Source organism: Amblyomma mixtum, chromosome 3, assembly GCF_055824585.1.
Source record: "Amblyomma mixtum isolate Tamu chromosome 3, ASM5582458v1, whole genome shotgun sequence".
NCBI lineage: Eukaryota > Metazoa > Arthropoda > Arachnida > Ixodida > Ixodidae > Amblyomma > Amblyomma mixtum.
In genome coordinates, this window is record NC_143014.1 from 74,330,061 (window position 1) to 74,357,243 (window position 27,183).

Here is a 27,183-nt window from a genome sequence, read left to right on the forward strand (position 1 = left end):
AAGCTTCTCATGTAGTGTGACATTACGTCCGACATGATTCCACGTGCGCTACATTTGTGTTCTATTACAGTCGTTCAAGTTAGACAGCATAGACAGCATTACCTGAAAAAGAAGTTGTCAAGCATCATAAAGAAACAGGAAATAGAACCACGCACTGTAGCAGACAGTGCGGCAGAAGATACCCCCGGCCACCTCCGGTGTCCGTTAGCGCCCGCGTCTGCCTTGCACTATTTATTCAGGGGAACAACCCAGTGCCTCTTTGGTGTATGTCCGGCTTTACAACACACATTAATCGTGGCATTATAAAAAGTTTGCTTCGTAATGATGAAGCGCAGTTTTTCACACTCTTGAAAGCACCCACCAATTGTTAACAGACGGCCGCCTCCATAGATGCTCTGTTGAGCTTGCATGTGTCTCTATAGGACGCGCGACCGCCTAGAGGCTCCCATGCGCATGTTTCGCAGTGTTTTAAACATACACTGCCTTTGAAATGATGCTTCATACCTTCAGAACCTGTTCTAGGATGAATTTGGTTGTTCTTCATGGAGGGACAACTTCTTACACTGAGAAATCAGAAAACTGATTTGAAAACTCTTGTTTCCCGCTTTGTAAACACTGTGTTGGTCAGCTTACATGTGCTGGTCAAGTTGAGGGATAGCTTGCGGCAGGGATTCGAACTGACAATATATGCGCTTTCAATTGCATGCCTTCACAGACATTCGTATCAAAATTGTGATGCAACGGTTCGTCATAAACATTACACTTAAACAATGCACGCAGGGACAGTAATGCTTTTACATTCCCACACGTAAGCAGTTTTAAGTGTGTCTGCCAAATTTTTTGTTTTCTTTCTCTTCGTATCCTGGAACAACGACTTGGTGATTTGGACTCTGGGTTCTTCAAGTTTTTTTTTTTTTTTTGCACAATACTCTTTTCCTTTATTCTTTTTTTTTTTTTGCCACTTAGCTCCTTTTTGTTTACCTTGAATTGGCTTTAAGCCTGGTAAAGCCCTGCTAGTGTAGGCTCCCCTCTCTCTTTCATTTATGTTTTTTTTTTTGCAAATCTTTTGAGAGGACAAATAAAAAAAAAGTGTGTGTTGTATTCTTCGCTCGTTCTCTGAGTTGGCAGTATGCTGTGATCAGACATGAAATGCTGCATCGCAATCTGCCAAAGCACATAGGTAAACTTACGAGGGACAAGGTTTTTCCCGTTCCCAAACAGGCTTACAAAGCCAACCGACTGAAACATTGGATCACTCTCTCCAACGGGCAGTGAGCCAGCAATCGCATAGGAATACACCACCAGACATTCTTCCCAAAGGAGAAAAAGAAGGCACTCTACAATCCCCTACATTCACAATTTTTCTCGCCAGCTGAAAAGAATCCGGCGACTTGCTAATGTGGTCTCTGTATTTCCTGCTCCCAATTAGCCTGCCTGATAGAAGGAAAGTGAATGCAGCAGGAACTACAGCACACATCTGGTGGCATGTGCCAACGCAATTGTCTATTCCATAACTTTTAATTAACGTGTGGTTTGGTCTGTATTGGCCAAATGGGTAGCTGTGCCCATGATAGCATGCGTGAGCACCAGTGCAATATGGAGAGAGTGAGGCACCTTGGTGTTCACTGCAGGGAATAGGAAATAAGAAACTGCCTCGCCAGAGAGACAAATGAAGCTGATGTGCGCACATCAGAAATGTTAATGTTAACATATTTTTGACGTGTGCACTCTGTCCTCTATGTTGTGCATTGCAGTTGTGTTTTGTTGAGCTTCAAGTCATCAGTTCTAGTGATTTCTTCCAATATATGAGAAAAGTAGTAGCTGGTGCCACTGTCACGCAACAACCTCTCCTTTCATGCCCATGTAAATAAAAAAGAGAATATAATTGAAGCCTTCAAATTACTTCTCCCAAAATCTACTGTGGTGACGTTCCCTCTATCGTTCTCACAGAAATGGAAATGTCACTTCTTTCCGTAAGCCTGGCTGGTCTTCGGACATATAAGCGCTCCAGGCTTTTCGTTAGCTTCCTGTATTTAAATGTGCTCTTTTGTTATTTGTCTTTCTTGTTTAGATTGATTTCACGAATTCTTTTGACAGCCTTTTTTTTCTTGTGCTTCTTCCTTCCACTTCTCTTTTCCCTCCCTCTCCACTCATTCCTTTTCTTCTTTCACAGCTATACCTTTTCCTTCCAGCTCCACTGTCACTTCTTAGCTCTTCCGAAAGGTTTTACAACCCCCTCACCTCTCCCGTTTTTTTTTCACCCGTCATTTGCTCTCCTCATCCCACCCTATTACAGTGCTCTCCAGTTCTAATCGTTAACTTCGCCTCCGTTTGCTGGTTGCTTTGCCCCACAGTTTCTATCCTTGCCCTAGATGGTGTTTCGCTCTGTATGCCTTTGGCTAGCAACGTTTCCTTAGGATGTCCGGCTTAGCAGATGTGTTAGCAGCTAGCTTTGTATAGAGTCATACCGAATGCATAAATGAGGGGCTTTCAGTGCATTTTTTAGATTTTTTTTTGTACTTATTGGTTTCTTTTTCATGTTTTCTTACCCACCCTTCATTTTGTTGTTTTGTTTTGCTTCTCATTCTTTGTGCACCCTTCTCCTTTTGATGTCTTCCCTGCTTCTCATGCTCCGCTGTTTGGAAATAAACGCCCAGCATACAGCCAGGGTTCATCCATGTCTCCCTGTCTTGTGTTACGTTGTTTCTGCGTTGTTTATCCATTGCTATGTCACTTCAACTAGCCCGAACTGCCACCACCTTGCTGCATCGTTCCTGGCAACTTTCCCACGGCTGCCTAGATTGCCTAGATCAGGTGTGGCTACCCGACCACGCCTCTCCCATCATCAAAATTTCTCTGGTGCATGCTAGCAGCACTGCCTCCATTAGCGCATGCCACTCACGCCAGCTGTGTTTGGCATTCGTTGCTCCACTTCCTTTTTCTCTGTCATTTCTTTTCCCACACAGCTGAAGCGGCGGAGTATCATGAAGGAAACAGCGGCTGAGTGGCACCGATGTGATGCACGCATGGGTGGCCACTACAGATATACCATTTGTTTTCAGAGCCAAACTGCCGCATATGTGCGAAATGGCCCAGCGCAGGTTGCCGAGTGTGCACAGCAGTTACCCGCTTAAACCAGCCTCTCATTTCAATCGAGCTCCCTTTAGTTCAAATGCTGGCTATTTCAAACAAATTTTGGGCACCCTTTGACTTCGAGTTATAAAGATTCAGCTCTACTGTTTGTTTAACAAGCAGACACCTCATTTTTGAAAAACTAGTCCTCTTAATTTTTGTAATTCTCCCCATTCTTGAAATTAACATAACTAGCAATGACTAAAACTTGCACATAATATCAATAGTCACCAATGAACTCAACCACACATCAGCTTCCACTCTGCTTCCAAAAGTTAAACAAAATTTCGATTTCCTTACAAGAGCAAAGCTGGGGCCCCGCTTGTTTCTCCAGCTGATCGATGGCAGTGTCCATTCTGGTATGGAGTTGCGGTGAATTGTCAGACAGCCATGATGGGTGTGGCCAGTAAAGACAGCACGAGGATTTAGGGCATCCAAGAGCTACACAAAGAAGTGCACAAAACCAACAGTGATTTTACATTTTGAAATACCCATTGTGCAAACAATGTTCTAACATGTACCACACAGTCTGTTTCTGTCTGTTAGTTTTTCAAAAACATTTTCAGTGAAAAATTACCGTAAGTTATGACAACAAAATGTGTAGTTTTAGGTAATTACTACAGAATGCTGGCAGTGAAAAATGTGACTAATATTGCTCAATTTTAACATTCACAGAAGTAACAGTATCTGCAGTAAACACCACGGCAACACTACCCACAGGTTGCTAGCAGAGTGAACTTGAGTCCAAAAACAATCAAACTCTCAGCAAGGCACCATGGCTGAATCAGACTCCACAAGTGCAAGATCAAACTGCTCTTGAGCCCAGCAATAAAATATTCCAGAATCATAAGTGAACATCAGGAGGTTATGACAATAATTTCAGCTAAGAAGCCATGACTGGTAAGCACCTATATAGGAAAGTGACAATAGCCTGCATGTCATTTTTCCTTATCCCTGAAAATCAGAACCTTCAATAGTAAAATTTTTTCTGAATGAAGGCCCTTTCCCACTGTGAAAATTAGCCAGTGTTTTCCTTCACAAAAACTTTCTTACAAAGGTTAGGTTGAATTGCCTTCAAGGTAAGACTATCTTGCATATTTTTAAAAGCATGCCTTGCCACTTATTCCTACTAAAAAAATTGGCTGTGGGTTGACCAATGGCCATCCCGAGTAGAATTGCGGAAGCAACGGCGCGGCAATCGCGTTGTCAACGCCAACACCAATAACATAATGAACGCCGACGGCCTATTGCTTCTGCGCCACGTTTCTGGCGGCAAACGCTGTCAATGCCTGCAGCCCACATCTCTCTCTCATCACCCCACGTACATATAAGCACGATTCAGGTGTCCACTGACCCAAAGCAATGGAAAGGCACATAACTGCCCTCTTGGAACAGCGGACGCTTCAATCGTGCCTTAACTACGTGGTGGTAGTGACACGTGTGCTGCTTGCGTTGCATAGGCCGTCGGCGTTCGTTGTGTTCATTGGCGCTGGCATTGACAACATTTTACTCTCCGATCATTTTAAGGAAAGGAAGTGCTATAATGGCTCCCTGGGTCAGTGGACGCCTGAATCGTGCTTATAGGTACGTGGGGTGATGAGAGAGAGATGTAGGCATTCACCTGAAGGCATAGGACGAAGTAGTACATTGAAATAACAGAGCAAATGCCACATGCCAACCAAATATCATGCTAGTAAGCAGCAGTATATACAGTTCTCATCACTGCCTGCTCCATGAAACCACAAGAACAAGAACACAATGAACGCAGAAAGAAGTGCACTATGACTTAGCACCTGTTGGTCTCTGTTTACATTTTCAGAGTGAACATCATTTTTTAATGAATCCTGATGCCTTGCCACAATGCTATTGATAAATGAGCAGCTGAGCAAGGAGAGCAGACCAGTGCACATGCATTCATATTCCACTTTTAGTTTTCACCATTCATAAAAAATGGTTCTGCAGGCATGACTACCAGATGGCAGATATATAATATGGAAGTATTCAGTCCAAAAATGCTCTGAACAGGCCTTTCAACTACTGAATCGATGAACTGACATCTTAGTGTGTATATGCCACAGCCAGCATTCTGTTCTCCCAGTTGTGTGTGACACCCAAGAAAGAACACCTCATTTATACAGGTCACAAGGGCTACAATGTGCAACCACAGAAATCCATGCAAAGGTCGCTTACCAATTTTGTAGCCTCTCGTGATAAGCACTCCCAGTTTTCACGAAACAATTCTTCTTTCTCTGCTGGGGATGCGGCATCCGGTTCTGAGCATGCACTGTCAGAGCTCCTATGCAAGGGGAAGTGCTGCAATAAAGAGCTCTTTTAAAAGCATTCAAGTTCATGTACTAAGAGAAAACACACTGAGAAATGGCATTCTTGGTCCTAGGGGCCCTTTAAAACTTTACCGCCTGGCCTGCAAAAGTACAACAAATACTATACATCGACAACTGAATGGCTGTGTGGTAGACTTAAATAAATGTTTAAATTCCAGTTTAAGACTTACAAAAACAGGGCAAACATTTCATGAAGTGTTAGTAGAGTTGCATATCAAGTGAAAATACACTAATAAAGTTGGGAAAACAATCACAACATAGATGAGTTGCAAAATCTAGAAGTCAGCTTCTCTGCGCGATACAAATTCCTGCACTATGGCGACGTTCTCTTACTTTGGGGTAATAGTTAAGAGCAGCACTGACACCGCCTCGGCAACTTTTTATGGCAATGCAGCAGAGGCCAGGCAGGAAAGGGAAGGAGACAGCCTTTTGCCCCCGTGCTGTGGGGAGTGGGCTCCTCAGCTCTAGCGACCCCAAATTCCCTCTTCACCCCTCCGCACTATTAGCCTGAACAATGAACAACCCACTCAAAGGGCCTCCTTCCTTTTCCTGCCTAACCTCGCTGCATTGTTAAAAAAAGCCTTTCTCTTGCTCTCGGCAGAAGCGTGCAAGGACCACATGCGAACATGTGTGGGCCTAGAAGATCCAAGATCTATGCACTACACCTAATTATTGACGCAGGAGTCAGGCCCCACAGCTAGTGTGCAATAATTTCTGCCGCACAGAGAAATTGACCAGTACGTTTTGCAACTCATCTCTTGACTGTAATGAAGTGTGCTGATTTTCTGAGGGTCATGTTACACCCTGCCAAAAGCTTACAACATGAACTCGATCAAACTTTATATAAACTGAAATATTAGTGTTTTCACTTTGTCCTCTCAGGCAGTCTGAAAACACTAGCCAAGTGTAACTGCAGCGCTAGTACACAGATCACATCTAGCCACTAGCATAAAAGAATGTTCCAGCAAAGTACTGGCTTCATTAAAAGGTCACTTTCACTATCACTGCCACCCATTCATAAACTTGCGTACGAAACTTTCATTCGCCCGAAGCTTGAATACGCATTGGCAGTTTGTTCCCCTCATCAGGCGTACCTAATTAATGAAATTGAATCCATCCAGAATTGTGCTGTCCGTTTTATATCTTCAAATTATGACTTTCCATCTCTCGGTATCAGCCCACTGCCCCTAGATACAAAATTTCTCGCCTCTGTCTGTTCCATAAACTTTAGCACAGCTTCCCCAATCTCCGTGATTCTCTACTAGTTCTACCAGTGCGCACATCATCTCATTTGTTCAACTCCATTAGCATTCGGCGCTTACATGGATCTACTAACGCCTTCAACAAATCTATTTTACCAGCCACAATTCAGGAGTGGAACCAGCTTCCTGAACATGTTGTAATCGAATGTGATCCTGTTAGATTCAAACAATGCCCGACATGTCATCTTACATCAGAAATTGCTGCTTCCTCTTCCTATTCATTACAGCACCTCTATCATTTAAAGTGTGATTTTGGACTTGAGCCTTTTGACTGTTTTATGCTTCTGTTTTGGCCATCAATTTTTGTGTTATTTTTAAGTGTTACCTCCCCCCCTTGTGTAATACTCCACTCGGGGCCTTTATGAATGATCAATAGCTAACAATTAATGTACAATAAAACATTTGCATCATATATATGCAACCCAGAGAGTGACATTGCACAGCAGTTTAAGAATTGAAATTTTCTGCGCGCTTATCTAAAAGAACATGCTCTTTACTGCAAACTACACTCTGAGAGAATTTGCTCATGTGCTTGAAAGCAAACTCTCAGAGTTTACAGCAGCCTAGAGACCTCAATTATAACCAAAAATTTGGCCCTTTCCCTGAGCTTTCAATATATTTATGAACACAGCTATTGCTTTAAAGGGGCTGCGAAACACTGCTTGGGGGGATACCGGCTATACTTCAGGTGGGTTCTTTGTGCCACACAGATGCTGACTTAAAAACAATTACAGGAATCAATGCACAGGAACGGGAGTTATTCAGTGAAGAAAATTCAAAATACAAGCAAAGAAAACGCTGCCCTTAACTCGATTTTGGCGGGGCTTCCCACTCCTATTTCGCTCTCCCAATGACGGCACCTGGCGCAACCAATCAAAACAGCCAGCCAGAGCACGTCGCGGAAGTTTGTACTCCATGGTTGCCTGCTCTCTGTAACTCGTTCTTGCTGAGACTGGCAGCGTCGTTTCCATGCCAGAGCGCCCCTGTTGGTGTATTTTTATTTTACTTGCTTTGCAGGGCATTTATCTAAGACAAACAAGTTGTTTTTGTTGATCTAATATAAAACGCAGACAGGTGACAAAATGTGTCTCTATTTATTCAAACAATTTGCAGTATATTTACTGTTTGTCCGATCATCAAGCTCGCGCCAGGTGATGTCATATCCGCTGCTAAAAACCCGCCACTGTGTGGCGACACCATCAGAGCCATGAAGTTGTTTTTGGGAGGACATTAAAATATTAAAAAACGGAATATACGCGGTATTACCGACGCTAATAGCACCATTATAACTCACTGTATGCAATCAACAGGCAAAACAGTTAACTAAGATTGTGTTTCTGGGCCCCTTTAACACACCCATACCAGCACAACAAAGCGTGTCGTGCTGCTTAGGGTGATTAGTTGAGCTTCTGGCTCATTCAGGCTCAAATTTCACACAGTGCATTCATCCTGCTTCGGGTGGGCACTATTAAAGATGGCACATACTTCAATTTATTTCAAAAAAACAAGCCAGAGCAACAGCCAAATGTTAATCAAAAAATTAATCAAAACCCAATCATCAAGTGCCGCCAGGAACTGCATAACAAGGGTCGTGGGCTAAGTGGAAGGGGTCAGTTTAATTCTGTTCTCAGTTGGCTCAAATCAAAAGACTAGTCCCGAGCTTGACCCTAAAACTCAAAAGAAACTTTCAGAGTTAATGACTGCCACTTTTGTGTGAAATCTGAGCCCGAAAACTGAGTTCGCAGGACCTTTGATACCTGCATCCCTGAGTGGAACACTTTGTAATTAAGCAGAGAAAACTATTGAGTGCTTACTATGAGCATTACATAAAGGAAACATAACCAATGCAGACAAAACAACATTGAAACATTTGTCTTTCTGCTTTGAATTTTTTTCATGCTGTCTTTATAACAATTAATTGAAGAAAAGGTTTAACATGATTGAGGTAATCTTATTGAGAAAGGCAATTACTGCCAATTGTTTTTTTCTGACACGGTTTTCCCAAGCATTACTGCAGAATTCTTTAATAAATTCTGAACTATACACAAGACCGCAACTCACTTTTTGAAATCTGCTAACACTTTTGCACACAGCAAACACAGAACTTTCATTTAACCTTTCAGGCATCATTTATGATTCCAACAAAAAAACAAATATTTTTTGGCCTAACTAGCAAGCCAAATTGCTAGTTTCACACCGGAGAGCACCAACAGTTAATATTTACATGCACATACAAAATTTCTTACAAATTCTCAAAATAATTGAAAACTGTAATATTAAAATGCCAGAATGCATGAAATCAACATCCTAGGGATTTTGGAATCATTTTGTGTTTTGAATGAGCACACGATGCAAGAAATTCAGAAAAAAATTAATAGACGCTATAGCACTGGTGGAAAAATCGGTCAGCAAAAAAACGGTGGAAGACGTGCTACCAAGCTACACAGCTGTGTACAAAGAGGATATAAAAGTTTAACCGAGCACAGGGAGCATGCATAACTACATAAAAGCTGCGCATGAAGAATATAGCATTTTCTCACCATAAGTATTATAGGCCGACCATTTGTTCCCAGTCTGTCACCCTTTTGGCAGCTCTTTGCCCGTGTCACCTACACAAAAGAGCTGTGACTCAGGCTCATATGCACTAATATGTCTTGACAAAATCTCAGTACTGCATTTGCGGGGACCATGCACATGCTTACAGCAATACTTTTATATAACACCATCTGTCGGGCTAGTTGGTTGCGATCCATATGTATCAGCAGCGCGAACACCACACCTGTGTGGTGTTCGCGCTGCTGATACATATGGATACTTTTATATAAACCGAAAAAAAAAAAAATTATTTGATTGTAGAGAGCACTATGGCTACCATATTTTGGTCAGCACGAGGTGTACCAAAGGAACCATTTTCCCAAGCATTTAATTCCAGAGAAGCCAAGTGCCAGATTGGGTCACAGCTCATACCCATTAGAAAACCAATGGGTGCCCAGAAGCCCTAGGGATCAGACCCCGGTGGCTCCCGCATGTGAGGCAGATACTCAAACTGCAAGGCCACTTCTGAGAAGCAAGAGAAAGAAATGTACTGCTTGTTTTTTTCCACACTTATTAAGTCAGACTTACAACAACTATTGCTTGTTGTTCCAACCTTTGTTGTGTGGAACTATTGTTCCAACCTTAGTTGGAAAAAAAGAAAACTTAAAACTTGGCACTGAGATCTCATCATAGCAAGCTCAAGGAAGTAGTTACAATAAATAAACAAAAACAATACTTGCAGTAAGCCTGATGTGTCAAGTATGGAAAAAAACAAACAGTAAAATTTTACACGCGAAAGTACAGTGAGGCCACAATGAAATGCGAACAGCGCCTGTGAGCAAAACAAAATATTTTACCTGTGTACATTTTGCTGCAGTGTGCAAATAGCCTGACTCATGCTTCTGGGTAAAGGGTCTACAAAAGTACGTATTCATAAACCAGCTGTAAAAGAACATTCCTCTGCAAATTAGAAAAGTATGGCATATGCGTGTTCGCGTATCATTCCGACCTGACTGTACATACCGTATATACAGTCTAGCCGGTTTATAACGAAGCCACTTATAGCGAAATAGCGGTTATAACGAAGGGATTTCAATTTCTCATTCCCATTTTTGCATTTTCAATACATTTTGGGTCCGGTTTTAACGAAGTAAATAAGAGCGCGTTCGCGGATATAACGAAGAGATTTAATACCAACCGAAAAATAATCTGCCAATCAACACATTTTTGCGTCCTTGAGGCGATTTTTTCCGCGAAAATAAGAGCAAAATTCGGCTGACGGCGTCCTTTCGTGGCGTCGTCTGCTCTCCTGCGGAGCGAAAGGTTGCTTTACTGCATCGCATGGCACACCGGTCTCGTGTTGCGCCGTCCTTGAACGGCGTCACGGCGTAGAGCAGTAGAGCACGCCGCGCAGGGGAAAAATGTAAAAAAGAACAGAGACGATTTTTTTTTCGATGACGTCGCAGAGAGCGGCAGTTGGATGGTATGGAAGCCGCAATTCTGAAATCCGCACTCGCGAAACGTGTTCAGGGGACGCTGGACGACTTCTTTCAGCGCCAATAAATCGGTATGCCGATGTTTGTATTTTTTTTTTTTGTAGTCCGCATATTACGAAATAGCGGATATAGCGAAGTGATTTCCGATTCCCGCCGACTTCGTTATAACCGGGCTAGACTGTACATCATTACGAATTCAAAATAACAAAACAACCAACTACTCACAACAAATCACTAATTGCAGCACGCAGCACCATTAAACAGCTACCTTCAACCCAGTATTATGCTCAGTTGGCCAGCCAGAAAAAAAGTGTGTACCAGTCACTGATGGACTAACATTGAAAAGACCTTTAGAACTCAGTATTGCACAAAACTTCAGAAGCTTGCTAAAGACCGTATACACGAAAAAAAAATCCTGCTACCCTTCACAGCCATAGCTACAAAGTAGCCAATTGAGAAAATACAGAGTGCATATAATGCTAATGTGCAATGTGACTTGCTACCACTTCTGCTTCCAGCTGAACTGCACTGTTTGCCATTACTTGATTTTGGTGCATGCCAGCTAGCATAAGCACTGGGCTGCTCTTTTTTTTTTTTACATACAATTTCAACAACTATAACTGGCATGAAGTTTTTGTGTATTGATATTTGTGCACACAATTGGGTGTGCCTAGCTCATTTTTTCATTTCCATTCGACATAGTTTTTCTTTAAATTAGCATCAAAGTCCGCATTTATGAATAACTCCTATTTTAGTGAAGTTGCACAACTTGGAAATGCATACACCAGCATCTGTTGTACAGAGGAACGTGTATCATGCTCTTGCTGCAACACATAATTATATGTCCCTGTTTTCCATATCAGACTTATGCATAAAGCATTTTTTATTTATTTATTTATTTAGAATAACCCAAAGGACCCTTGTGGTGAGAATATTACATGAGGGGAGACACAAGACAAAAGTAAGACACAAAACAAAATGGCAGCAAAGAAAATGCATAATAAAATGTAGTGGATATCAACAGAGTAGCCATGCCAGATAAATTGTTAATAATAATAAATGTTGTTAGACTTTCAGCAATAAACACGGTTAATGGAACCAAAGCATGCACAACTATCACTATCAGACTAAGGAAAGCACCATACTGAAAATTCCTACCCATTTATTTATCAACATTTTGAGCCTGTTCAAGTTGATAAAGGAGGTGAAGGTACACATAATGAATTGCAAACAAAGCAGTGTACATGGTGGTTTACATGAACAATTCTAATTCCTCTTCAAAGCATCCAGTTGTAGTAGCTATACAAATAAACACATGTGGATCAAGAGCATTCCACTTAAAAATTTGCTTCTTTGAGAAAAATGAATATTGAAAGGCATCAGCTCTCGGCACATATGGCAAAACAACATGAGGGTGATAACTACATGTTGATGTCCTACCTGGTAGCTGAAGAATAAATTTGGATTAAGATTTCGTATATGTTATAAGGTTGACACTGTAGTCTTAACCTTGATATTTTTCTGTGAGCAGCTGAAGTTAGGACACCAGGATTTGAAAAACAGCAATGTCACTGACTACATGCAGTGACAAGCAGAGAAGACAAACCTAGCTGCGTGCCAGTGGGCTCATTTGAGCCTATTTATCAGATGTTGCTGATGTGCATTCCTGATTGCACTAACACACCAGCCTCACAACAGTTCTGTAGAATTTTATGTACGCCATATGGAACCTCTGCATACTTTTCTTTCAGAAAAACGCCGGTCGATTTGCGTAGTTAGGCAAAAGAAGAATTAGGTACGCTAGCACTTCGGTTTTTCACTTCGGTTCTAGTGTCCAGGTCTATTGTTTACAGATGGAAGTTGTTTGGATAGCAATAATGAATTATTGCCTATATATGCAGAATTGGTGGTTCTCTACTTTACATTCATACTTCTAGAAGTCTCCATACCACTCCTGGCGCAGTGGTGCAGCAGTTAAGCGATGCGCCACTGCTCTGCAATGGCAGCTGCTGCCATCGGGGGGGCTTGTGAGACCAGGTTGCCCTTCCCGAGCAACCTTTCGCGACCAATCATTAATTGAACTGCCACCTACCACGCTCGGCAGATTGCCCACAACCCAGTAAGCAGATGGACATCCTGCCACAAAGCAGGCTTCAAACAAACGAACAAACAATGGCTAAATGCAGGGGATAGCCACTATAAGTGCAGTAAAACAAAGATTTGTTAAAATCATTTCCAAATGTTGTAAATGTAATCACTCAGGTTACAGTTGCTTCTGATAGTTACTCCAATTACTCCAGCAATTAGTTACTCCAGCAATTTTATTTGGCGCACAGTTTGATTAGTTGTTACCGAGTGCCCAAGGGAAGAATACCATGTAAACTAATTTGCAAAAATTTATTTCAATGTCTCATTTATCACGAAAACAACTGTTTCTAAAAGGAAACTCCGGTGTTTTTTTTTTTTTTTTACATTTTGAGTTCATAATCACATTGCATGCTTTAGTCCTTTCTCTCCGGAACAAAAAACCATTCTTCAAAATACCGAATAGAATTATTTTAAAAAAACAAAAACTGTGAAACCAAAACCGAAACTGGCTTTCAGCCAAATTATGACATCATGACATACCGACCTAGCGACATGCGACTGCTCAGTCCGGAGTAACACGTGCTAGTACAACAGTGCCCTGTGACAGCTGCGAACCCGCAACTGTGACACGCGCTACTCTCTCATTGGCTGCAGCTGTGCTGTCGCTCCACCTCCTCAGTGCCCCGCGTGACGTGCGTGTCGCCACTGTCTCTTTTGTGCTTCAAGTTCATGCAGAGAGAGAGAGACAGAGCGGCCTCGGACAGACACCTGCAAAATCCGTGACTACGGCTAGAAGAGCCACGCATTAAAACGGTCACCTCTTTGATTGTCTCGCCTGCAGGTGCTCCCAGTAAATGGCGCTGCAACACAGTAAAACCGAAGCTCATGTGGTATACACCCCTTCTGCGCTCAACAATACCGCCTATAACTGCGTTATGGTAGCGCTGGTTGTTTGTTTTTACAGAGTTAGAAGTTAAGACTCAAGCATTTTTAAAACTGGATCACTGCACTTCCATTCACAAGGACTTCTTTTACAGCAGCTTCAGAACCATACAGAACCAGGCCTTTGTCAAATGTATAGAGCCCATGGGGTTTACCTCCGGGACTTGCAGTGTCACTCACTATGCACCGCCAGCATTCAAAATCTTGTGAAGGTATCCTCTCCCCTTGGCAAGTTAGATGTCCACGGATGCTACAAGAGCCCTACCACAAGACTTAGAAGGAAACACCTTGTGCTCCGTACTTTTGGAAAAGGGGTGTACCTCCAGAACAATTCTGGTGTGCAGCGAAGGTAGAGAAGAAACTATTAAAAAAAAAGCAATTTTGCTACCAGTAGCTCTGAATGGGCCCATGCATTAAGGTGCATAATCACTGTAGAATTTGACTTTTTCTTCTATGGCTCTAACCTCACCAAGAACCATGCCCAAGCACCAAATTTGCAGAAAGTACTTCAGAATGTGGTGAGAATAGCCACAGTTCTGTAAAAGAGCTGAATATCTTGTTAACTGCCACGTTTGCACAGTGCATCAGAAAGCAATACTTTTCCAAAAATTTCACAGCAGTACACCATACACACCACGGACTTCCTTGTGAGAAATCACTGAAAGGTAATTAGGAGCTTAGCACAATTTAGGGGCATTGAACAAAAAAACAAAAACACAATTTTTCCTGAAATTGCAAGTCAACAATGCCCATGTTCATCAGTTTTCCAAAGCAGCAATAAAAGGGAGGCCTTTACAATCACCAACCTTTCCTTCTGAGCATCGGAGCTTGTGTCGGATTCGCTCCAACTCTATTTTAGCACGGGCACAGAAGTTGCAGTTGTCTCCATACAATGCCATGCTGTTGACAGTGACGAATAAGTTGCCCTTTATAACAGTCAACTTCATGGCAGAGGTGTTAAAACTCTCTTCAAAACGATCCACAAAATATTCGTGCATCCTGAAACAGCAACCATCCAAATTATAGCCACATAAACAACACTTCCAGCTACACATGATGCCAAGTAATACTGAAACAAGACGCATTGCAAAGAACAAAACAGTTCACAGTGTCCTGTTTCAACACTCTTTGGCACCACATTCAGCAACCACCAATAATAAAATCATATCCTGCTTACTGCTACCTACCTGTAATGAAAACCAACATCATGGTTTCCAACTGCAACAAGGACCTTCACATTAGCAGGCACATAAAAGAGGTCCCAGAAGCGCTTCATGTAAGCCTTGAACTCTTCATCATTGCTCCACTGGCCTTCATCAAAAACATCACCTGTAGGAGTATAAGAAGTTATAATGGTTTCTGCAGCACTGCAGTTAGTAAGCATTTAAGTCTGAGCTTAAAGTCCACTGAATATGCCTTGCTACTTAGCATAAAAGTTTATTTCCACATAAAAAAATTTTGTGGAATTGAACTGAAAAAGAGGCAGCTCAACTCCTAATCATTTAGTACAAATGTTCATGCAGACTGTAGCACAGGGAACGCCAAGTTCAGAGAACTAAAGCAAGAGCTCTGTTCGCATCTATTTACTGTATGTATGCATGAGCACTATAACAACACGAAAAAGAAGTGCTGAAAATTTCTGAGCAAACGGCACAGAACTTTCTGCAGTCTCTAGATTCTTCTTTCGTAAAGCATGCGCAACAATGTTTGCGAAGTTGAAGGAACGTACCGCATCTTCTGGATTGCAATTTGAGGACTGTACATGTTTACATTTTAATATTCTGTGCTGTGCAGACTATTTACAGTTGCAGACTACAGAGTAAAATGAGCTTTTGGGCAAGTTGATTACCTTCTTGGGACATAACTGCAGTGCGAAAACCACAAACACATAAGGAATAGAAACCAACACAAACAATTGGTTGTCTGTGTCCGTGGGTGTTTCTTCTTTATTCGCACTGGTTTTTTTGCACTGCAGTAATGTCTCAAGACTACACAGTATTTTTCTTTTCAGAATTTCCAAATATAACATTCCATGCCCAATGCGACTCCCAGTCTCAGGAGTTTTTTTAAACTAACACTTGCACCATGCTTCTGCTGCCATCGTCAGTCTGACTGATTGTCTGCTTGTTTACTGGCGCTAGCTGCTACCTCAAGGTCAATAAATATCGCATGCACACCCTGCCCCAATTAGGAAAGTAAAGCTCACGGTTGACCATCAGCAGCTGACTAACTAAAATCTTGTATGTATCACATGCGACTAATGCAACCAATGCATTGGTTTACGTTTTGCCCTGCAGTCAGTGCTATGGATGCCTGTCCAGAGCACTGACAATTACAGTTAAAAGACGAGCCTTCTATTAAATTTTGAAATCATGGACCTTCTGTCTCTGACAGTGTGAATGATATTATTCTTAATGAGTTCAGAGATTGAAATGCAATTATGATAACTATACTGCCAACGGCAAATGATGAGTCACGATAATATGCACCTTTTGAGTTAGTAAAACATCAAAGGCAATAAGCACATGCATATTTGTGATGATCCGATTAGGAGACCACTTTTTCTAAGATTTCACTCTACATTTTACACCTGTCCTCATACCGGGTGCGAAAAATTAAAAAAAAAATCTTTCCTTTTTTCAGCTAACTGAGCCCTGCAGACTACAGCCTAGAAATTACAGCAATTAAGGCCAAATTCTAGTGCTCATTTGTGAAAAAAAATTGGTGGGTGTTTTTTCTTAACTATTTTCAGTTCGCACATCAGTGTGTAGATGGTGAATGATCCAATTAAAAGAGTAACCCCAATGATTACCAGCTAAAAGCAAAACAAGGTGCAAAAAGTAGGCCCAACAAAGAACAATGGATGGAAAAAGCCTTAGTATAGCTTTCATCCTGTGCCTGCCTGTCTGCAAGCCTACACCTTACATGTGCTCCATCCTGTCTCCCTTGTCTTATTGAGTCGTCTCCATGTGCGCAAAAAAGAATTCTGAAGAATGAACCAACTAGCCCCACAACGCATATTACTGGAATATCTTACAAAACCAATGGGAAAAAGCGTCATTACTTATTAAACTACTTTTGCATAAAAAAATACAAAATAGCTCTTCAAGAGGTGATGTCACATATTGAATTACAATACACAGTATTTAGGAATCATTCCCACTTAGCTCTGCAATGATAATGCACAACAGTGAGCTTTGCTTAAAGTTCTGTAGAAATGATGACTCCAGTAAAATCACACAGATTTTTTGTTTTCATTTTAATTCACTTTTCAAGGAATGTATCACACATTAATAATTCATGCTGCTGGCATTTTTCAAAGCAGCCGGGAGTTTTTTTTGTTTTTGTTTTTTTCAAAGGTAATTTCAGAAATACTAGGGTACCAACAAATTACAGGCTACTTGCAGTTATTCACATCTCAGTTAAAGTTTCCGTATGCTGCATTTTTTGCACTATTAGTTTGAGCACAGAAAAAAAAAAATGACCTACTCTGTGTGATGATAGGAGAATAACAAAATCAATCAATCAGCTTCTGCATACAGCTTACTTGTCTTCAGACAAGAGAAACTCCATCGAAGTCAATTATAATTTCACCACAGAAGCCTTAGAAATTTATTTGCTGAACGCACAAAAGGCTGACATAATAACCTTGACATCCAATATTTTTCTCACAAAATTATCATTTTTGCAAGACTCTAGAGAGATAAGCATCTTAATACTTACGCTAAGGTAATACAGCAAGATAAAACACAGTATATAAAAGAAAAAGCTGTTGCTTGTAGCAGAATTCTAAACTCAGCCACACATGTCAACCAAGTGAGCTTTGAAGTAGCCCAAATTTCGCACTGTCTCTAACCTATTCAGCCTCAAAAAATACAATCCAAAAAATACAACTTCAAATTTTTAGTAAAAATTTTCAGAATATCTAGTGACCTCTACCACATAATAACACTTTTGACTATCAACAAGCAAAAGCTACACTGCTGCCACAAAAACTGCAATTGCCCATACATGTGTGAATATACTGCTGCCAAAATGTATTCTCACGCTCGAGCTGTAACACACAAGCTGTGGCAGGAAGTCGGTTCTTGAAGCAGTGCGAGCCCAGTGCTGCTGGAAATATGTGAACGCAGTCGTTGATGCAAAGACAAAAGTCCACTGAATGTATGTGCAGCTTGGGTGCCCTGTGTAATGGCACATTATTTTACTAGAAAGCGAAATCCTCAGCTGGTTCACTCCGGACACATTGCAAGTCGTATTGATCGCCACAGTAAAGTCATAGACAAAAGATTAGGGGATGCAGATTTGTGGAAATTATTTTATTCCTGTGTTGCCTCGCTAGCTAGTCACTTGGTATTTGTTCCAGCAGATGGAGCCCACATGTCCCTTTATGCTACTACGCTTTTCATAAGCCTGCTTTGCCTGACTATGCAGAAATAATTTTTTTCCGTAAACCCACATCCTCTGTTCATGACTATACAAGGCAGTATTTAATCAATTTTAGTAATGCAACATCAAGCTTTAGCTGCTCTGTAGTCGGATACAACTTAAGAAGGCAGCGGCTTTTCCCCGTCAAAGAACCCCCTTCCAGCCAATGGCGTCGGCTGATTCTCATTGTCCAGCTAGCGTGACAATGCAGGGAGTGGCAGATGAAAGGGGATAGTCCTCTCCCTGCATAGTCAGGAATAGACCCCTCTCTCCATTGTGGCACTGCTCCCTGTATTGTCACCCCAGCAGAGTCATGAGAATCGGCCGACGCCATTGGCTGGAGGGAGGTCCTTTGACGGGGAAAAGCCGCTGCCTTCTTAAGTTGTATCTGACTATAGTTCAAATGAAAGCGCACTAGAGACACTACCTACTACGTCACTCTACACAGAATTTTAATGCACCGCAGTTTTGGAAATGCATGCACTTTTCACTAGTTTGTGCATACATTTATTTTCCCCTTTTCCCTTTCACTTAAAATGACAAGCTTTAAGTAGCACGAAACAGTAAAATATACACACAATAATATGATGAAAGTCTCACCTAAAAAAGCCACCACCTCAGGACGATGCAGTGTCAAAGCAGTCTGAAATGTGCGGTGCATCTGCCATTCCCTTTGAGAAAGACAAGGTAAAATTTCTAGCTGTTATAACCTGGACATATCTGTACGTATCTGTGCATTGTTTATGACAAAAAAAAAGAAGAAAAGTTGAGCCTAGCATGACGACAAAAACTACTCCGCAACTTTTAGAGATCACCTATCTCAGTAACACTGCATCAGCCCTCATGTTAATGCTGTGATGATAATCTGCAACATCTAAATCCCATTCTGAAAATCCTGTTCCACAACAAAAGGAATCAGCTTATTATTAATTAATTATTAATTGGTTTTTGAGGAAAGGAAATGACGCGGTAACTGCCTCACTTATCTCGATGGACACCTGAACCGCCGTAGGGGAAGAGATAAAAGAGGGAGTGAAAGAAGAAAGGAAGAAAGAGGAGCTGTAGTGGAAGTCTCCAGAATAATTTCGACCACCTGGGGATGTTTCATGTGCACTGACATTGCACAGCACACCTTTTGCGTTTCACTTCCATCGAAACCCGGCCGCCGCGGTCGGGTTCAAACCTGAGTACTCCGGCTCAGTAGACGAGTGCCTTAACCACAGAGCCGCCACAGCGGGTTAAGGTATAAGTTGACAATAGTGATTTCGGGTAGTGCATATAGGAAAGGGCAATTTTTAGTTTAAAGGGGCTCTGAAAAGGGCTCTAATAAAGTTGCGGTATGCCTGGGATGTTAAAGCACGCCGTTTCATGAATATTGTCCAGCAAGAATTTTTTTTAATGCGCTTTGTAGAAGCTGAGTTATCGGTAATCAAAATTTGAATTTCAGCGTCTTTGCGCTTTTCCCCCTCCTCTCGTCACTTTTTGCATGCTGGAAGGTCGGCGCTCCTCCACCGTCCCACCTCTGGGAGCGGAGCTTCCTGACCTACCGGAGCTAAGTGACTTACTGGCCACAGCCATGGTAGCTGCCTGACGTTTGAAAGAATCGAACCAACAGACATCTCTCAACTAGTATACACAGGTGCGAGCGACAGAGGAGGGTGTGAGCATGAAAAAGTCATCGGAAAGGGCTCGCCAGCTTTCGCGCGTGATTGTGGGTTCTCTGCTGCGTGTATACTATATGGCTCAGGTTTTCATGACAACACAATGCGGTGACTGAGCGAGTTGATAAGCTCTCCTTGGAAGGCGTTTCAGAGCCCCTTTAAAACACACTGGCTGGTTGTGTTATGTGAAGAAGACGCTCACTGGTAAAAGGCGGCCAGTTTACTTCAAAATAGTGTCCGGACTGAGCTCGCGAGAACATGAGACGAGCGATGAGGACACAGGGAGCGCAGCAGGCCAGACGCATGAAACGCACAGAGAACAAAGGGCTTCCTGCCCATGCAAGGCACATGCGTATGACTGCAGTGTAGATTACAGTCTGGTTGTAGCTAACACCTTTGGCACGAACATAGCACCGCAAAACACCACATTTCCTCCCGCTTAAGTGAGCAGCCAGTTCCACAGTTCTATGGCGGCCTGTAGCGCCTAGGTGGTCTTCGTATTCTCTGCGGATACCTGGCAGGCACGCAGAGTGGCCACCACAGCTGCACCATCGCTTGAATTGTTGGGCACTACACTAGGAATTATGTGGTACTCCCAGAGGGTGTCTTGACAGCTGGAATCCAGGTCGGGGTTAGGAGGAGTGTGTAGAAGCTGATCACAGTATCAGTGCCATAGCATGGTGCCTTCAGATGCTTGCACCTTCCAAATGCAGGAAACATAACTCTTCCATTTCACTACAGTGCCCTGAACCCACTTTGGCATTCTTGTGCAGTTTGGAACCAAAATGAAACTGCACTTTGAAAATATGAGGAGTGAATTGCATTGGCAGGACTGCATGAACTGCCTGTGCTGGAACCATTCATCCACTGCTGGTTTAAGGATGTCCAACTTGGAGCAAAAGCGCCTCCCATACATGAGAGTGGCAGGAGATCCTTCCATCGTAGCATGAGGAGTGTTTCTGTACGCCAACAGAAAGCTCTAAAGTGTTGCTTCCAGGCTGTGAGTGCTGCTGCCTTTCTTTAATGCTTTCCTGAGCGACTGGATGACATGTTCAGCCAGGCCATTCGAACTCGAATGGTTTGGTGCCATTATGCTATGGCATGCATCCCACTTCTGAACAAATGTCTTGAATTCTGCCAACGTGAACTGTGGCCCATTATCTGAGACAATGGTGGCAGGGTACCAACTCCTGAAGAATATCTCATTAAGTCAGTCAGCTGTTTCTCTGCTTGATGTGTTCTTCATGATACACACTTTGGGCCATTTTGAATAAGCATCAACGACAATCAAAAGCAAGTGCTGATTAGGGGTCCTGCAAGTCAAAGTGCGCGTTTCCCAGGAGATGTTCGCCATGACCATGGTTGCAACGGACACTGTTCAGAGCATTGCGTTCCTCCCGACATGACCTAAAACCTCTGACTTGTGATTCTGTCAGCTTCTTCTTTAAAGAACAATTCTGCTGCCTCTCCCTCGATGCATTCTCGCTCTTCCTTAAAGTGGTCACAATATTTGTGCAAGAGTTTTCTCACCTCGGTCTTCGTTTCTGTTCCAGTCATGCCATGCGCTGATGACAGCTTGCTGCATGAAAAGACCGCATTCAAATCCAGAAGATGTTCGAGCCAGTGCCAACCCAGGAGTGGCAGACCACTTTGCCCAATGACGTACAAAGGAAAGACATGCATCAGTCTGTTGTGCTGAACACCAATGTAGATCACACCTGCAGGCCACACAAGAGCACCTGTGTGGGTCTGCAGTAACAAGCTTGTGGCTTGCTGGTTGAAATGCAGAAAGAGCTCATGCTGTTGCTTTCTCAGCATCACTGACACTGCTGCTCTCATACACAACTCCATATTAAGCGATGTTCCATTGATCAAAATGCAGATCAGCATTCGCTTCAAGGTAGAGCGGCTGACATCATTTAGAGACTTTCCCTCATCCTCAGAAACCTTCGTGTCCTTCTTCCTCCGGTTCGAACATAGGAGTTTTTGTCCGCCAAGCATATGCTGAATATGCACTTTCTTCCCACAGCGGTAACATGTAGCTGGCATGTAGTCTCTGCTACTGTGCCAGGGCGAACCACATCGGAAGCAAGTCTTCGGTGTCAACCTTGCTCTCATGCACTTCCTCGAAGAAAAAGTCTGCTTCTGACTGAGGTTCTTTACAGCATGCATTTTGTGCACGTCAGAAACAGAATCTCCAATGTTCTGCACGACCGCTGCACTTTTTACGGTGGCATCCATTGCCATGACTCATTCGACAGCCTAATGAATCATCAAATCTTTATCTTCCATAACACTTTGGATGTCAACTCTGCAAGCCACAGACAACTTCGCCGCTTCGAGCCAGATCCAAAAATGCTGTTAAGGCGCATGATTGAGAAAGCCTTTGCAATTTGCCAATAAACTTGGCAAGAACTCAAGTTTCAAGCTGCGAATTACAGTAAAACTTGGCTCACTCACCAACTACGGGTGACTTGGGTGCCAGATGATCTCCAAGTGATCTCTGCAGCTCATGAAAAACTCTTGCCTGACGGCAGACTGGATGTGGTCAGGGACTTTAGCAAGCTGTAGGTCTTGTGTCTGATGAAACTCAAGAATGCATGAACTTTGTCTTGTTCAGGCACCTTGTTGAACTGCAGAAACAAAACTACCCATTCTTCGTGCACAGCCCAGATGCTCGAGAAGTCATCAAATGGCTCGATCTAGTCAAGTCGCCCTGTAACTTGCATCACTGGTGGTGCCATTTCTGAACGTCCCAGCGGTTTGTATTCCCACAGTGAGAACCAGGGAAAACAAACTCAATTATTACCGCTACACACATCTCTTTAGTATCCTCATCACCAGTTATGTGAAGAAGACGCACATTGGAAGAAGGTGACCAGCTTATTTCAGCATCGTTTCCAGACTGAGCCCATGGGAACGCAAGGCGAGAGAGGCAGATGCGGTGGGCGTGGCAGGCAAGATGCATGAGATGCACAGAGAACAGAGGGCTTCCTGCCCATGAAAGGTGCAACGCGTGACTATGGTGTCAATAACAGTCTGGTTGCGGCCAACGCCTTTAGCACAAATGCGGCACCACAAAACATTACAGGCTGTAAGAGCAGTTTCTGCTTTACTGCATTATTCGAAGCAAATGACTGTGCCTAATGAAAACAGAAAAAGTAAATTTTTGAAGACGGCTGCATTAAGCGCAACCTGAGTGTCATCAAATATGGTCTAGCACAAACTAGTATTACTCCTTGATGTTCTTAGCTTTAGAATACTTTAAGCACTCAACAGCATCTGGAATAATAATCCTATACCTTTCTTGCACTGTCACTTCTCAAACTGGGGCTAAGCACCACTTTCTTTTCTCACAAAGAATAGAACACTAACGCGAGAAAGAGCCATTGAAGCAAGCTGTCTTACAGAACAAGCAAGTTTTCAAACAAAACACAGACAGGTACTGCATGACACAGCTTTGTACATCTGTGCCCAGAGAAGCACAGCTGACTTCCATACCACCACACAATAAGAAGGCATCACGATGCACTAGGCCTGCCCTATTTTGCAATAGAAGAATAAGAGGAATTATATGGTAGCCCTCTGCAACTCCGCAGAATAATAAAAGGATTCTAACGCCAAGATGTACAACGCACAAGAAAGAAGACAGCACGGGTGCTTTGCTTTATTCTGCAGAATCTACAGAAAGAGCCCTAACGCAACGCTGTTTGGATGATCACAATAGATGGGATCATCTTAAAAAACAGTGCAAAGGACGGAAGAAGAAAGAGACAACAGGACGAGTCTCTTTCTTATGCCATCCTTTGTGCTCTTTTTAAGGTGAACCCACACCAGCTAGCCCAAATGTCTACCCTGGTGCAACAAATGGGAAGCATCATTATCGGTAACGCATTCAACACTACAGCCTCAAGTTTCATCACATTTTCGCCGTTTCCTAACAGACCTTAGCAATAAGGGCTCTCTGGGCGTTGCCATATCGTTTGCTGGACTGTTGTGTGGACCACGCACTAACACAGTGGAAGCTGCAGCGGAACCGGTTTCCAACAGTCCATAGAGGGGCTGTTTCAGCAACTTCCTCGCCCGACGCAAAGGCCTATAGCATGTAATGTTGCCACCAGCTCCAGCTCAGAAGAAGAGCAAGAGAAAGAGAGAGACTTATACTGTATTTACAATGTCAGTGATTAACACTCAATGCATCATCCACATTTCGGTGATTTTCAGCAATGCCCATAATACAAAGCAAAATAAGCATAAACGTCTGCCATTTCTTGACACCAACACAATAATGCCTTCAAAAGGAACACATTTCAGCTCACCTGCGCAACTTGTCAAACCAATGGCCACGTTTAGGACCCAAAAGATGAGTGTCAGCGAGTAGCATCATTTTTAATGGCTCTCTTTCCTCCTGACTGGAAAATCTGCCCTTTTCCAATTTCTCCATGTTAGGCCATGAGCACTGCCCAATCACCACATAATATATGACAACCTGAAGAAGAATAAGTGTCATTTCAACATATTTTTGCTTTATGTTTAGGGATCACAGAAGTCTCATGCTTTTTCAGTTCAAGCAATGCAATCTGTGTAGTGACCAGATTTTGAGTCTGCCATAAATTCATTAAAGTACAGGTAATCATTCAAGATATTTACAAGTAACACAAAAATATGAACACCCTGTCAAATAGACAAAACCTCATAATGTTAATGTGCCACCAGTAATAAGTTACAGGGCCATTACATGGCACTTGTTAAGTAATCTAAAAAAACTAACTCCTGAAATTCTACAGTTCTAGCTTCAAAAAGAAACTACGATACTATTTTCAAAAGCACACAGAGTGCAAGGTGCAAAAAACGAAAGAATAACTTAAGTGAACTTTTCATTGCACATGAAGTTGGTAAACATACCCCTGACACTCTCTTGATGCATGTCCACTTAAAACACCTCTTGGATATTCATTTGCATTTTAGATCAAATGTTCAGCAGCAAAAGTGTTCACTGCTGTTCTTTCTAGGAACATGCAGAAGTGCTTCAACAGTAGCCTTCATGCTGAACAAAATTTAATATTCCAGGACAACTGAAAGCAATTTTGCTTTGGTCCTTTAATATTTAAGTGAAACTAATTATCTTCACATTGAAAGCTACAGCATTGGACAGGCGCTACATCTTAAATGAAAACTACAGAAGCAACAAAATAATATCTTTTTAGAAAATTTATTTTCCAAAAATTTGAAAACAAGACTGTCACATACCAAAAACATGATGGAACTGACTAGTATAACTGCCGAAGTAATCTACATTAATATAAAACACCTAGATGGCTGTTTACGTTCATGGTTTAAACAAGCATTGCCTAGTTGATAAACTAGAATACAAGTGATAAAAAGGTAATTCTCTTCTAATATACATTAAAGATATTTAGATCACATTCTCTTTATGCTCTATGATGCAACAAAAATGTTTGCTTGTCTGCCCTGTTACTGCGTAGTCCGCTTTCCAAAAATGTTCAAATATTTATACAAATGAACAGTACTTATCTGGTACACCATTACCAGACACTGCAGCCCTGTTAACTTAAAACAAAGGAAGTTTACCTGGAAGTAACCCTTTCAAGTATTTCTTAAAATTAGCAGTGTAATAGACGGGACATAGAAGATGACACATGCACACACCAGCGCTGATACTATGAACTGCAGAATTTTATTGCAGCAACAGTAATATATACCACAGAGCCACACCCACATGCAATTTTATGCCATGTACCAACTAACCCGGCTAATTTCTCACTTGGACCTTTCAAACATACCTGCAAATTGCACTGTGCCAATGGATGACAGGGCAAGCCAAGTTGCCATGTGAGCAAGCTAAATTTTACAAAGCAATCCAAAACTAAATAAAAACAAAGTGCACACAATTGTCAAATTTCATGAAACTATGCTTTTAATGCACTTGGTGTTACCAACAGTCAACGAGTCCCTTGCTATGCGTTCCATCTCTCTATTAAAATGCAGTACCTTTCAATGTTTAATGTTATGCACTGGATTAAACCAATTTCTGCAATTATTTCATATTTGGTACCATTACCATGCAATAAGGCTTCAATGGTGACTAAGTAATGAAAAAAGCTACTAAATATCCTGGCTCTCCTTTCACTGCACAGTCGGGCCAAAACGAAACGCGAACACGCATATGCCGTGCTTTCCTACTCTGCAGCGAGATACTCCTTTACAGCCAGTTCATGAATATGTACTTTGGAGGAACCTTCACCCAAAAACATCAACCAAGTTAGTTGTACACTACAGCTGAAAGTACACAGAAATAATATTGTGTTTTGTTCATGAGCACTCTTTCATTTCATTCCAACCTGACTCCACATGCACTGATACATGAAATGTGTCAAATGTACACTGAATAAAGCATTACATAGGTTTTCTAAGCTTTTCCACTTTTTATAACTACTGCAGTTTTATAAATACAACTACAAATTGTCTAGCAAGTTTTTAAGCTGCACACATTTGAAGTATTGTTTATCAAGTAATTTCCAGACCATGAGTATCGTTATAGTCAACACGAAGAATGGTGTTCTAAAAATATGCATACAGACTCTACATTGTGCTCAAGTTCCTGCCAAGTCATTTTGCATAAAAATAAGAGAGAAGGCACAGAAGGAAGGATAAGGATGCACATTCACAGATCTAGCTAAGCGCATCACTAGTCAAAGCAGAAATCTGGGCTAGTTGGTTGTGATTCATACTAAACGTAAGACTAGCGCTTAAAACGTGGAAACCACCATCAGCTTTTAGCAAAGCATATGAGGACCGGAAACAAAGTATAGACAGTATAGACACTTCACAGGGATTCAATGCGTTCTTGTTCGGCTAAGTCATATTAGGTAGCGCTATTTTACAAAACCTCTGCAAAACATGCCGCAAGCAAAATATGTATTATTCTGAGCTCATAAAAGGTATTAAACCACTGTAAGTGCTTTCAGTTCCTCGGAAAGCAGCATCCACTATTTTCAGTCATTTTTCAGAGTACTCAAGCTGCCAGTCCTGAAACCAGTGACAGCAACTTCGTTAAAACATTAAGTTGGGCTAGTTGGACTAGTTGGGCTGGTGTGTGTATCTTGGTGTTGTGTCTGTTTCTTACCGCTAAGAATATGATTCCTTCAGTGACAGCATTACAGATATGAAGGTTCAAGCTTACAAGGGCAGAGGTACAGGCTAGTTGGTTCTTCATAATCACAAAATAGCGCAAATGAAAATAATGAAACACAGAACAGAGAAACAGTGTTGTGTT

General features: G+C 42.1%; 2 protein-coding genes across 3 annotated transcripts in view; one reads left to right on the forward strand and one right to left on the reverse strand.

The window, feature by feature from the left end:
* Nucleotides 1-26,320, forward strand: part of LOC149350602 (T-box transcription factor TBX20-like) — a 141,974-nt gene extending 115,654 nt beyond the window's left edge. Inside the window, exon 7 of the mRNA XM_089579653.1 lies at nucleotides 21,440-26,320. Coding sequence (XP_089435779.1) covers nucleotides 21,440-21,585 — 146 coding nt within the window. The 3' untranslated portion in view covers nucleotides 21,586-26,320. The remainder of the gene's footprint in view (nucleotides 1-21,439) is intronic.
* The window catches only part of PGAP5 (Per1-like protein PGAP5), a 40,337-nt gene that overhangs the window by 1,966 nt on the left and 11,188 nt on the right, over nucleotides 1-27,183 (reverse strand). For both annotated transcript variants that reach the window (XM_089579655.1, XM_089579654.1), the window contains exons 3-9: nucleotides 24,206-24,375; nucleotides 18,826-18,896; nucleotides 14,985-15,126; nucleotides 14,604-14,796; nucleotides 9,277-9,345; nucleotides 5,323-5,445; nucleotides 3,433-3,573 (exon numbers count right to left, since the gene is read on the reverse strand). In XM_089579655.1, the coding sequence (XP_089435781.1) occupies nucleotides 3,433-3,573; nucleotides 5,323-5,445; nucleotides 9,277-9,345; nucleotides 14,604-14,796; nucleotides 14,985-15,126; nucleotides 18,826-18,896; nucleotides 24,206-24,375 (909 nt within the window). The remainder of the gene's footprint in view (nucleotides 1-3,432; nucleotides 3,574-5,322; nucleotides 5,446-9,276; nucleotides 9,346-14,603; nucleotides 14,797-14,984; nucleotides 15,127-18,825; nucleotides 18,897-24,205; nucleotides 24,376-27,183) is intronic.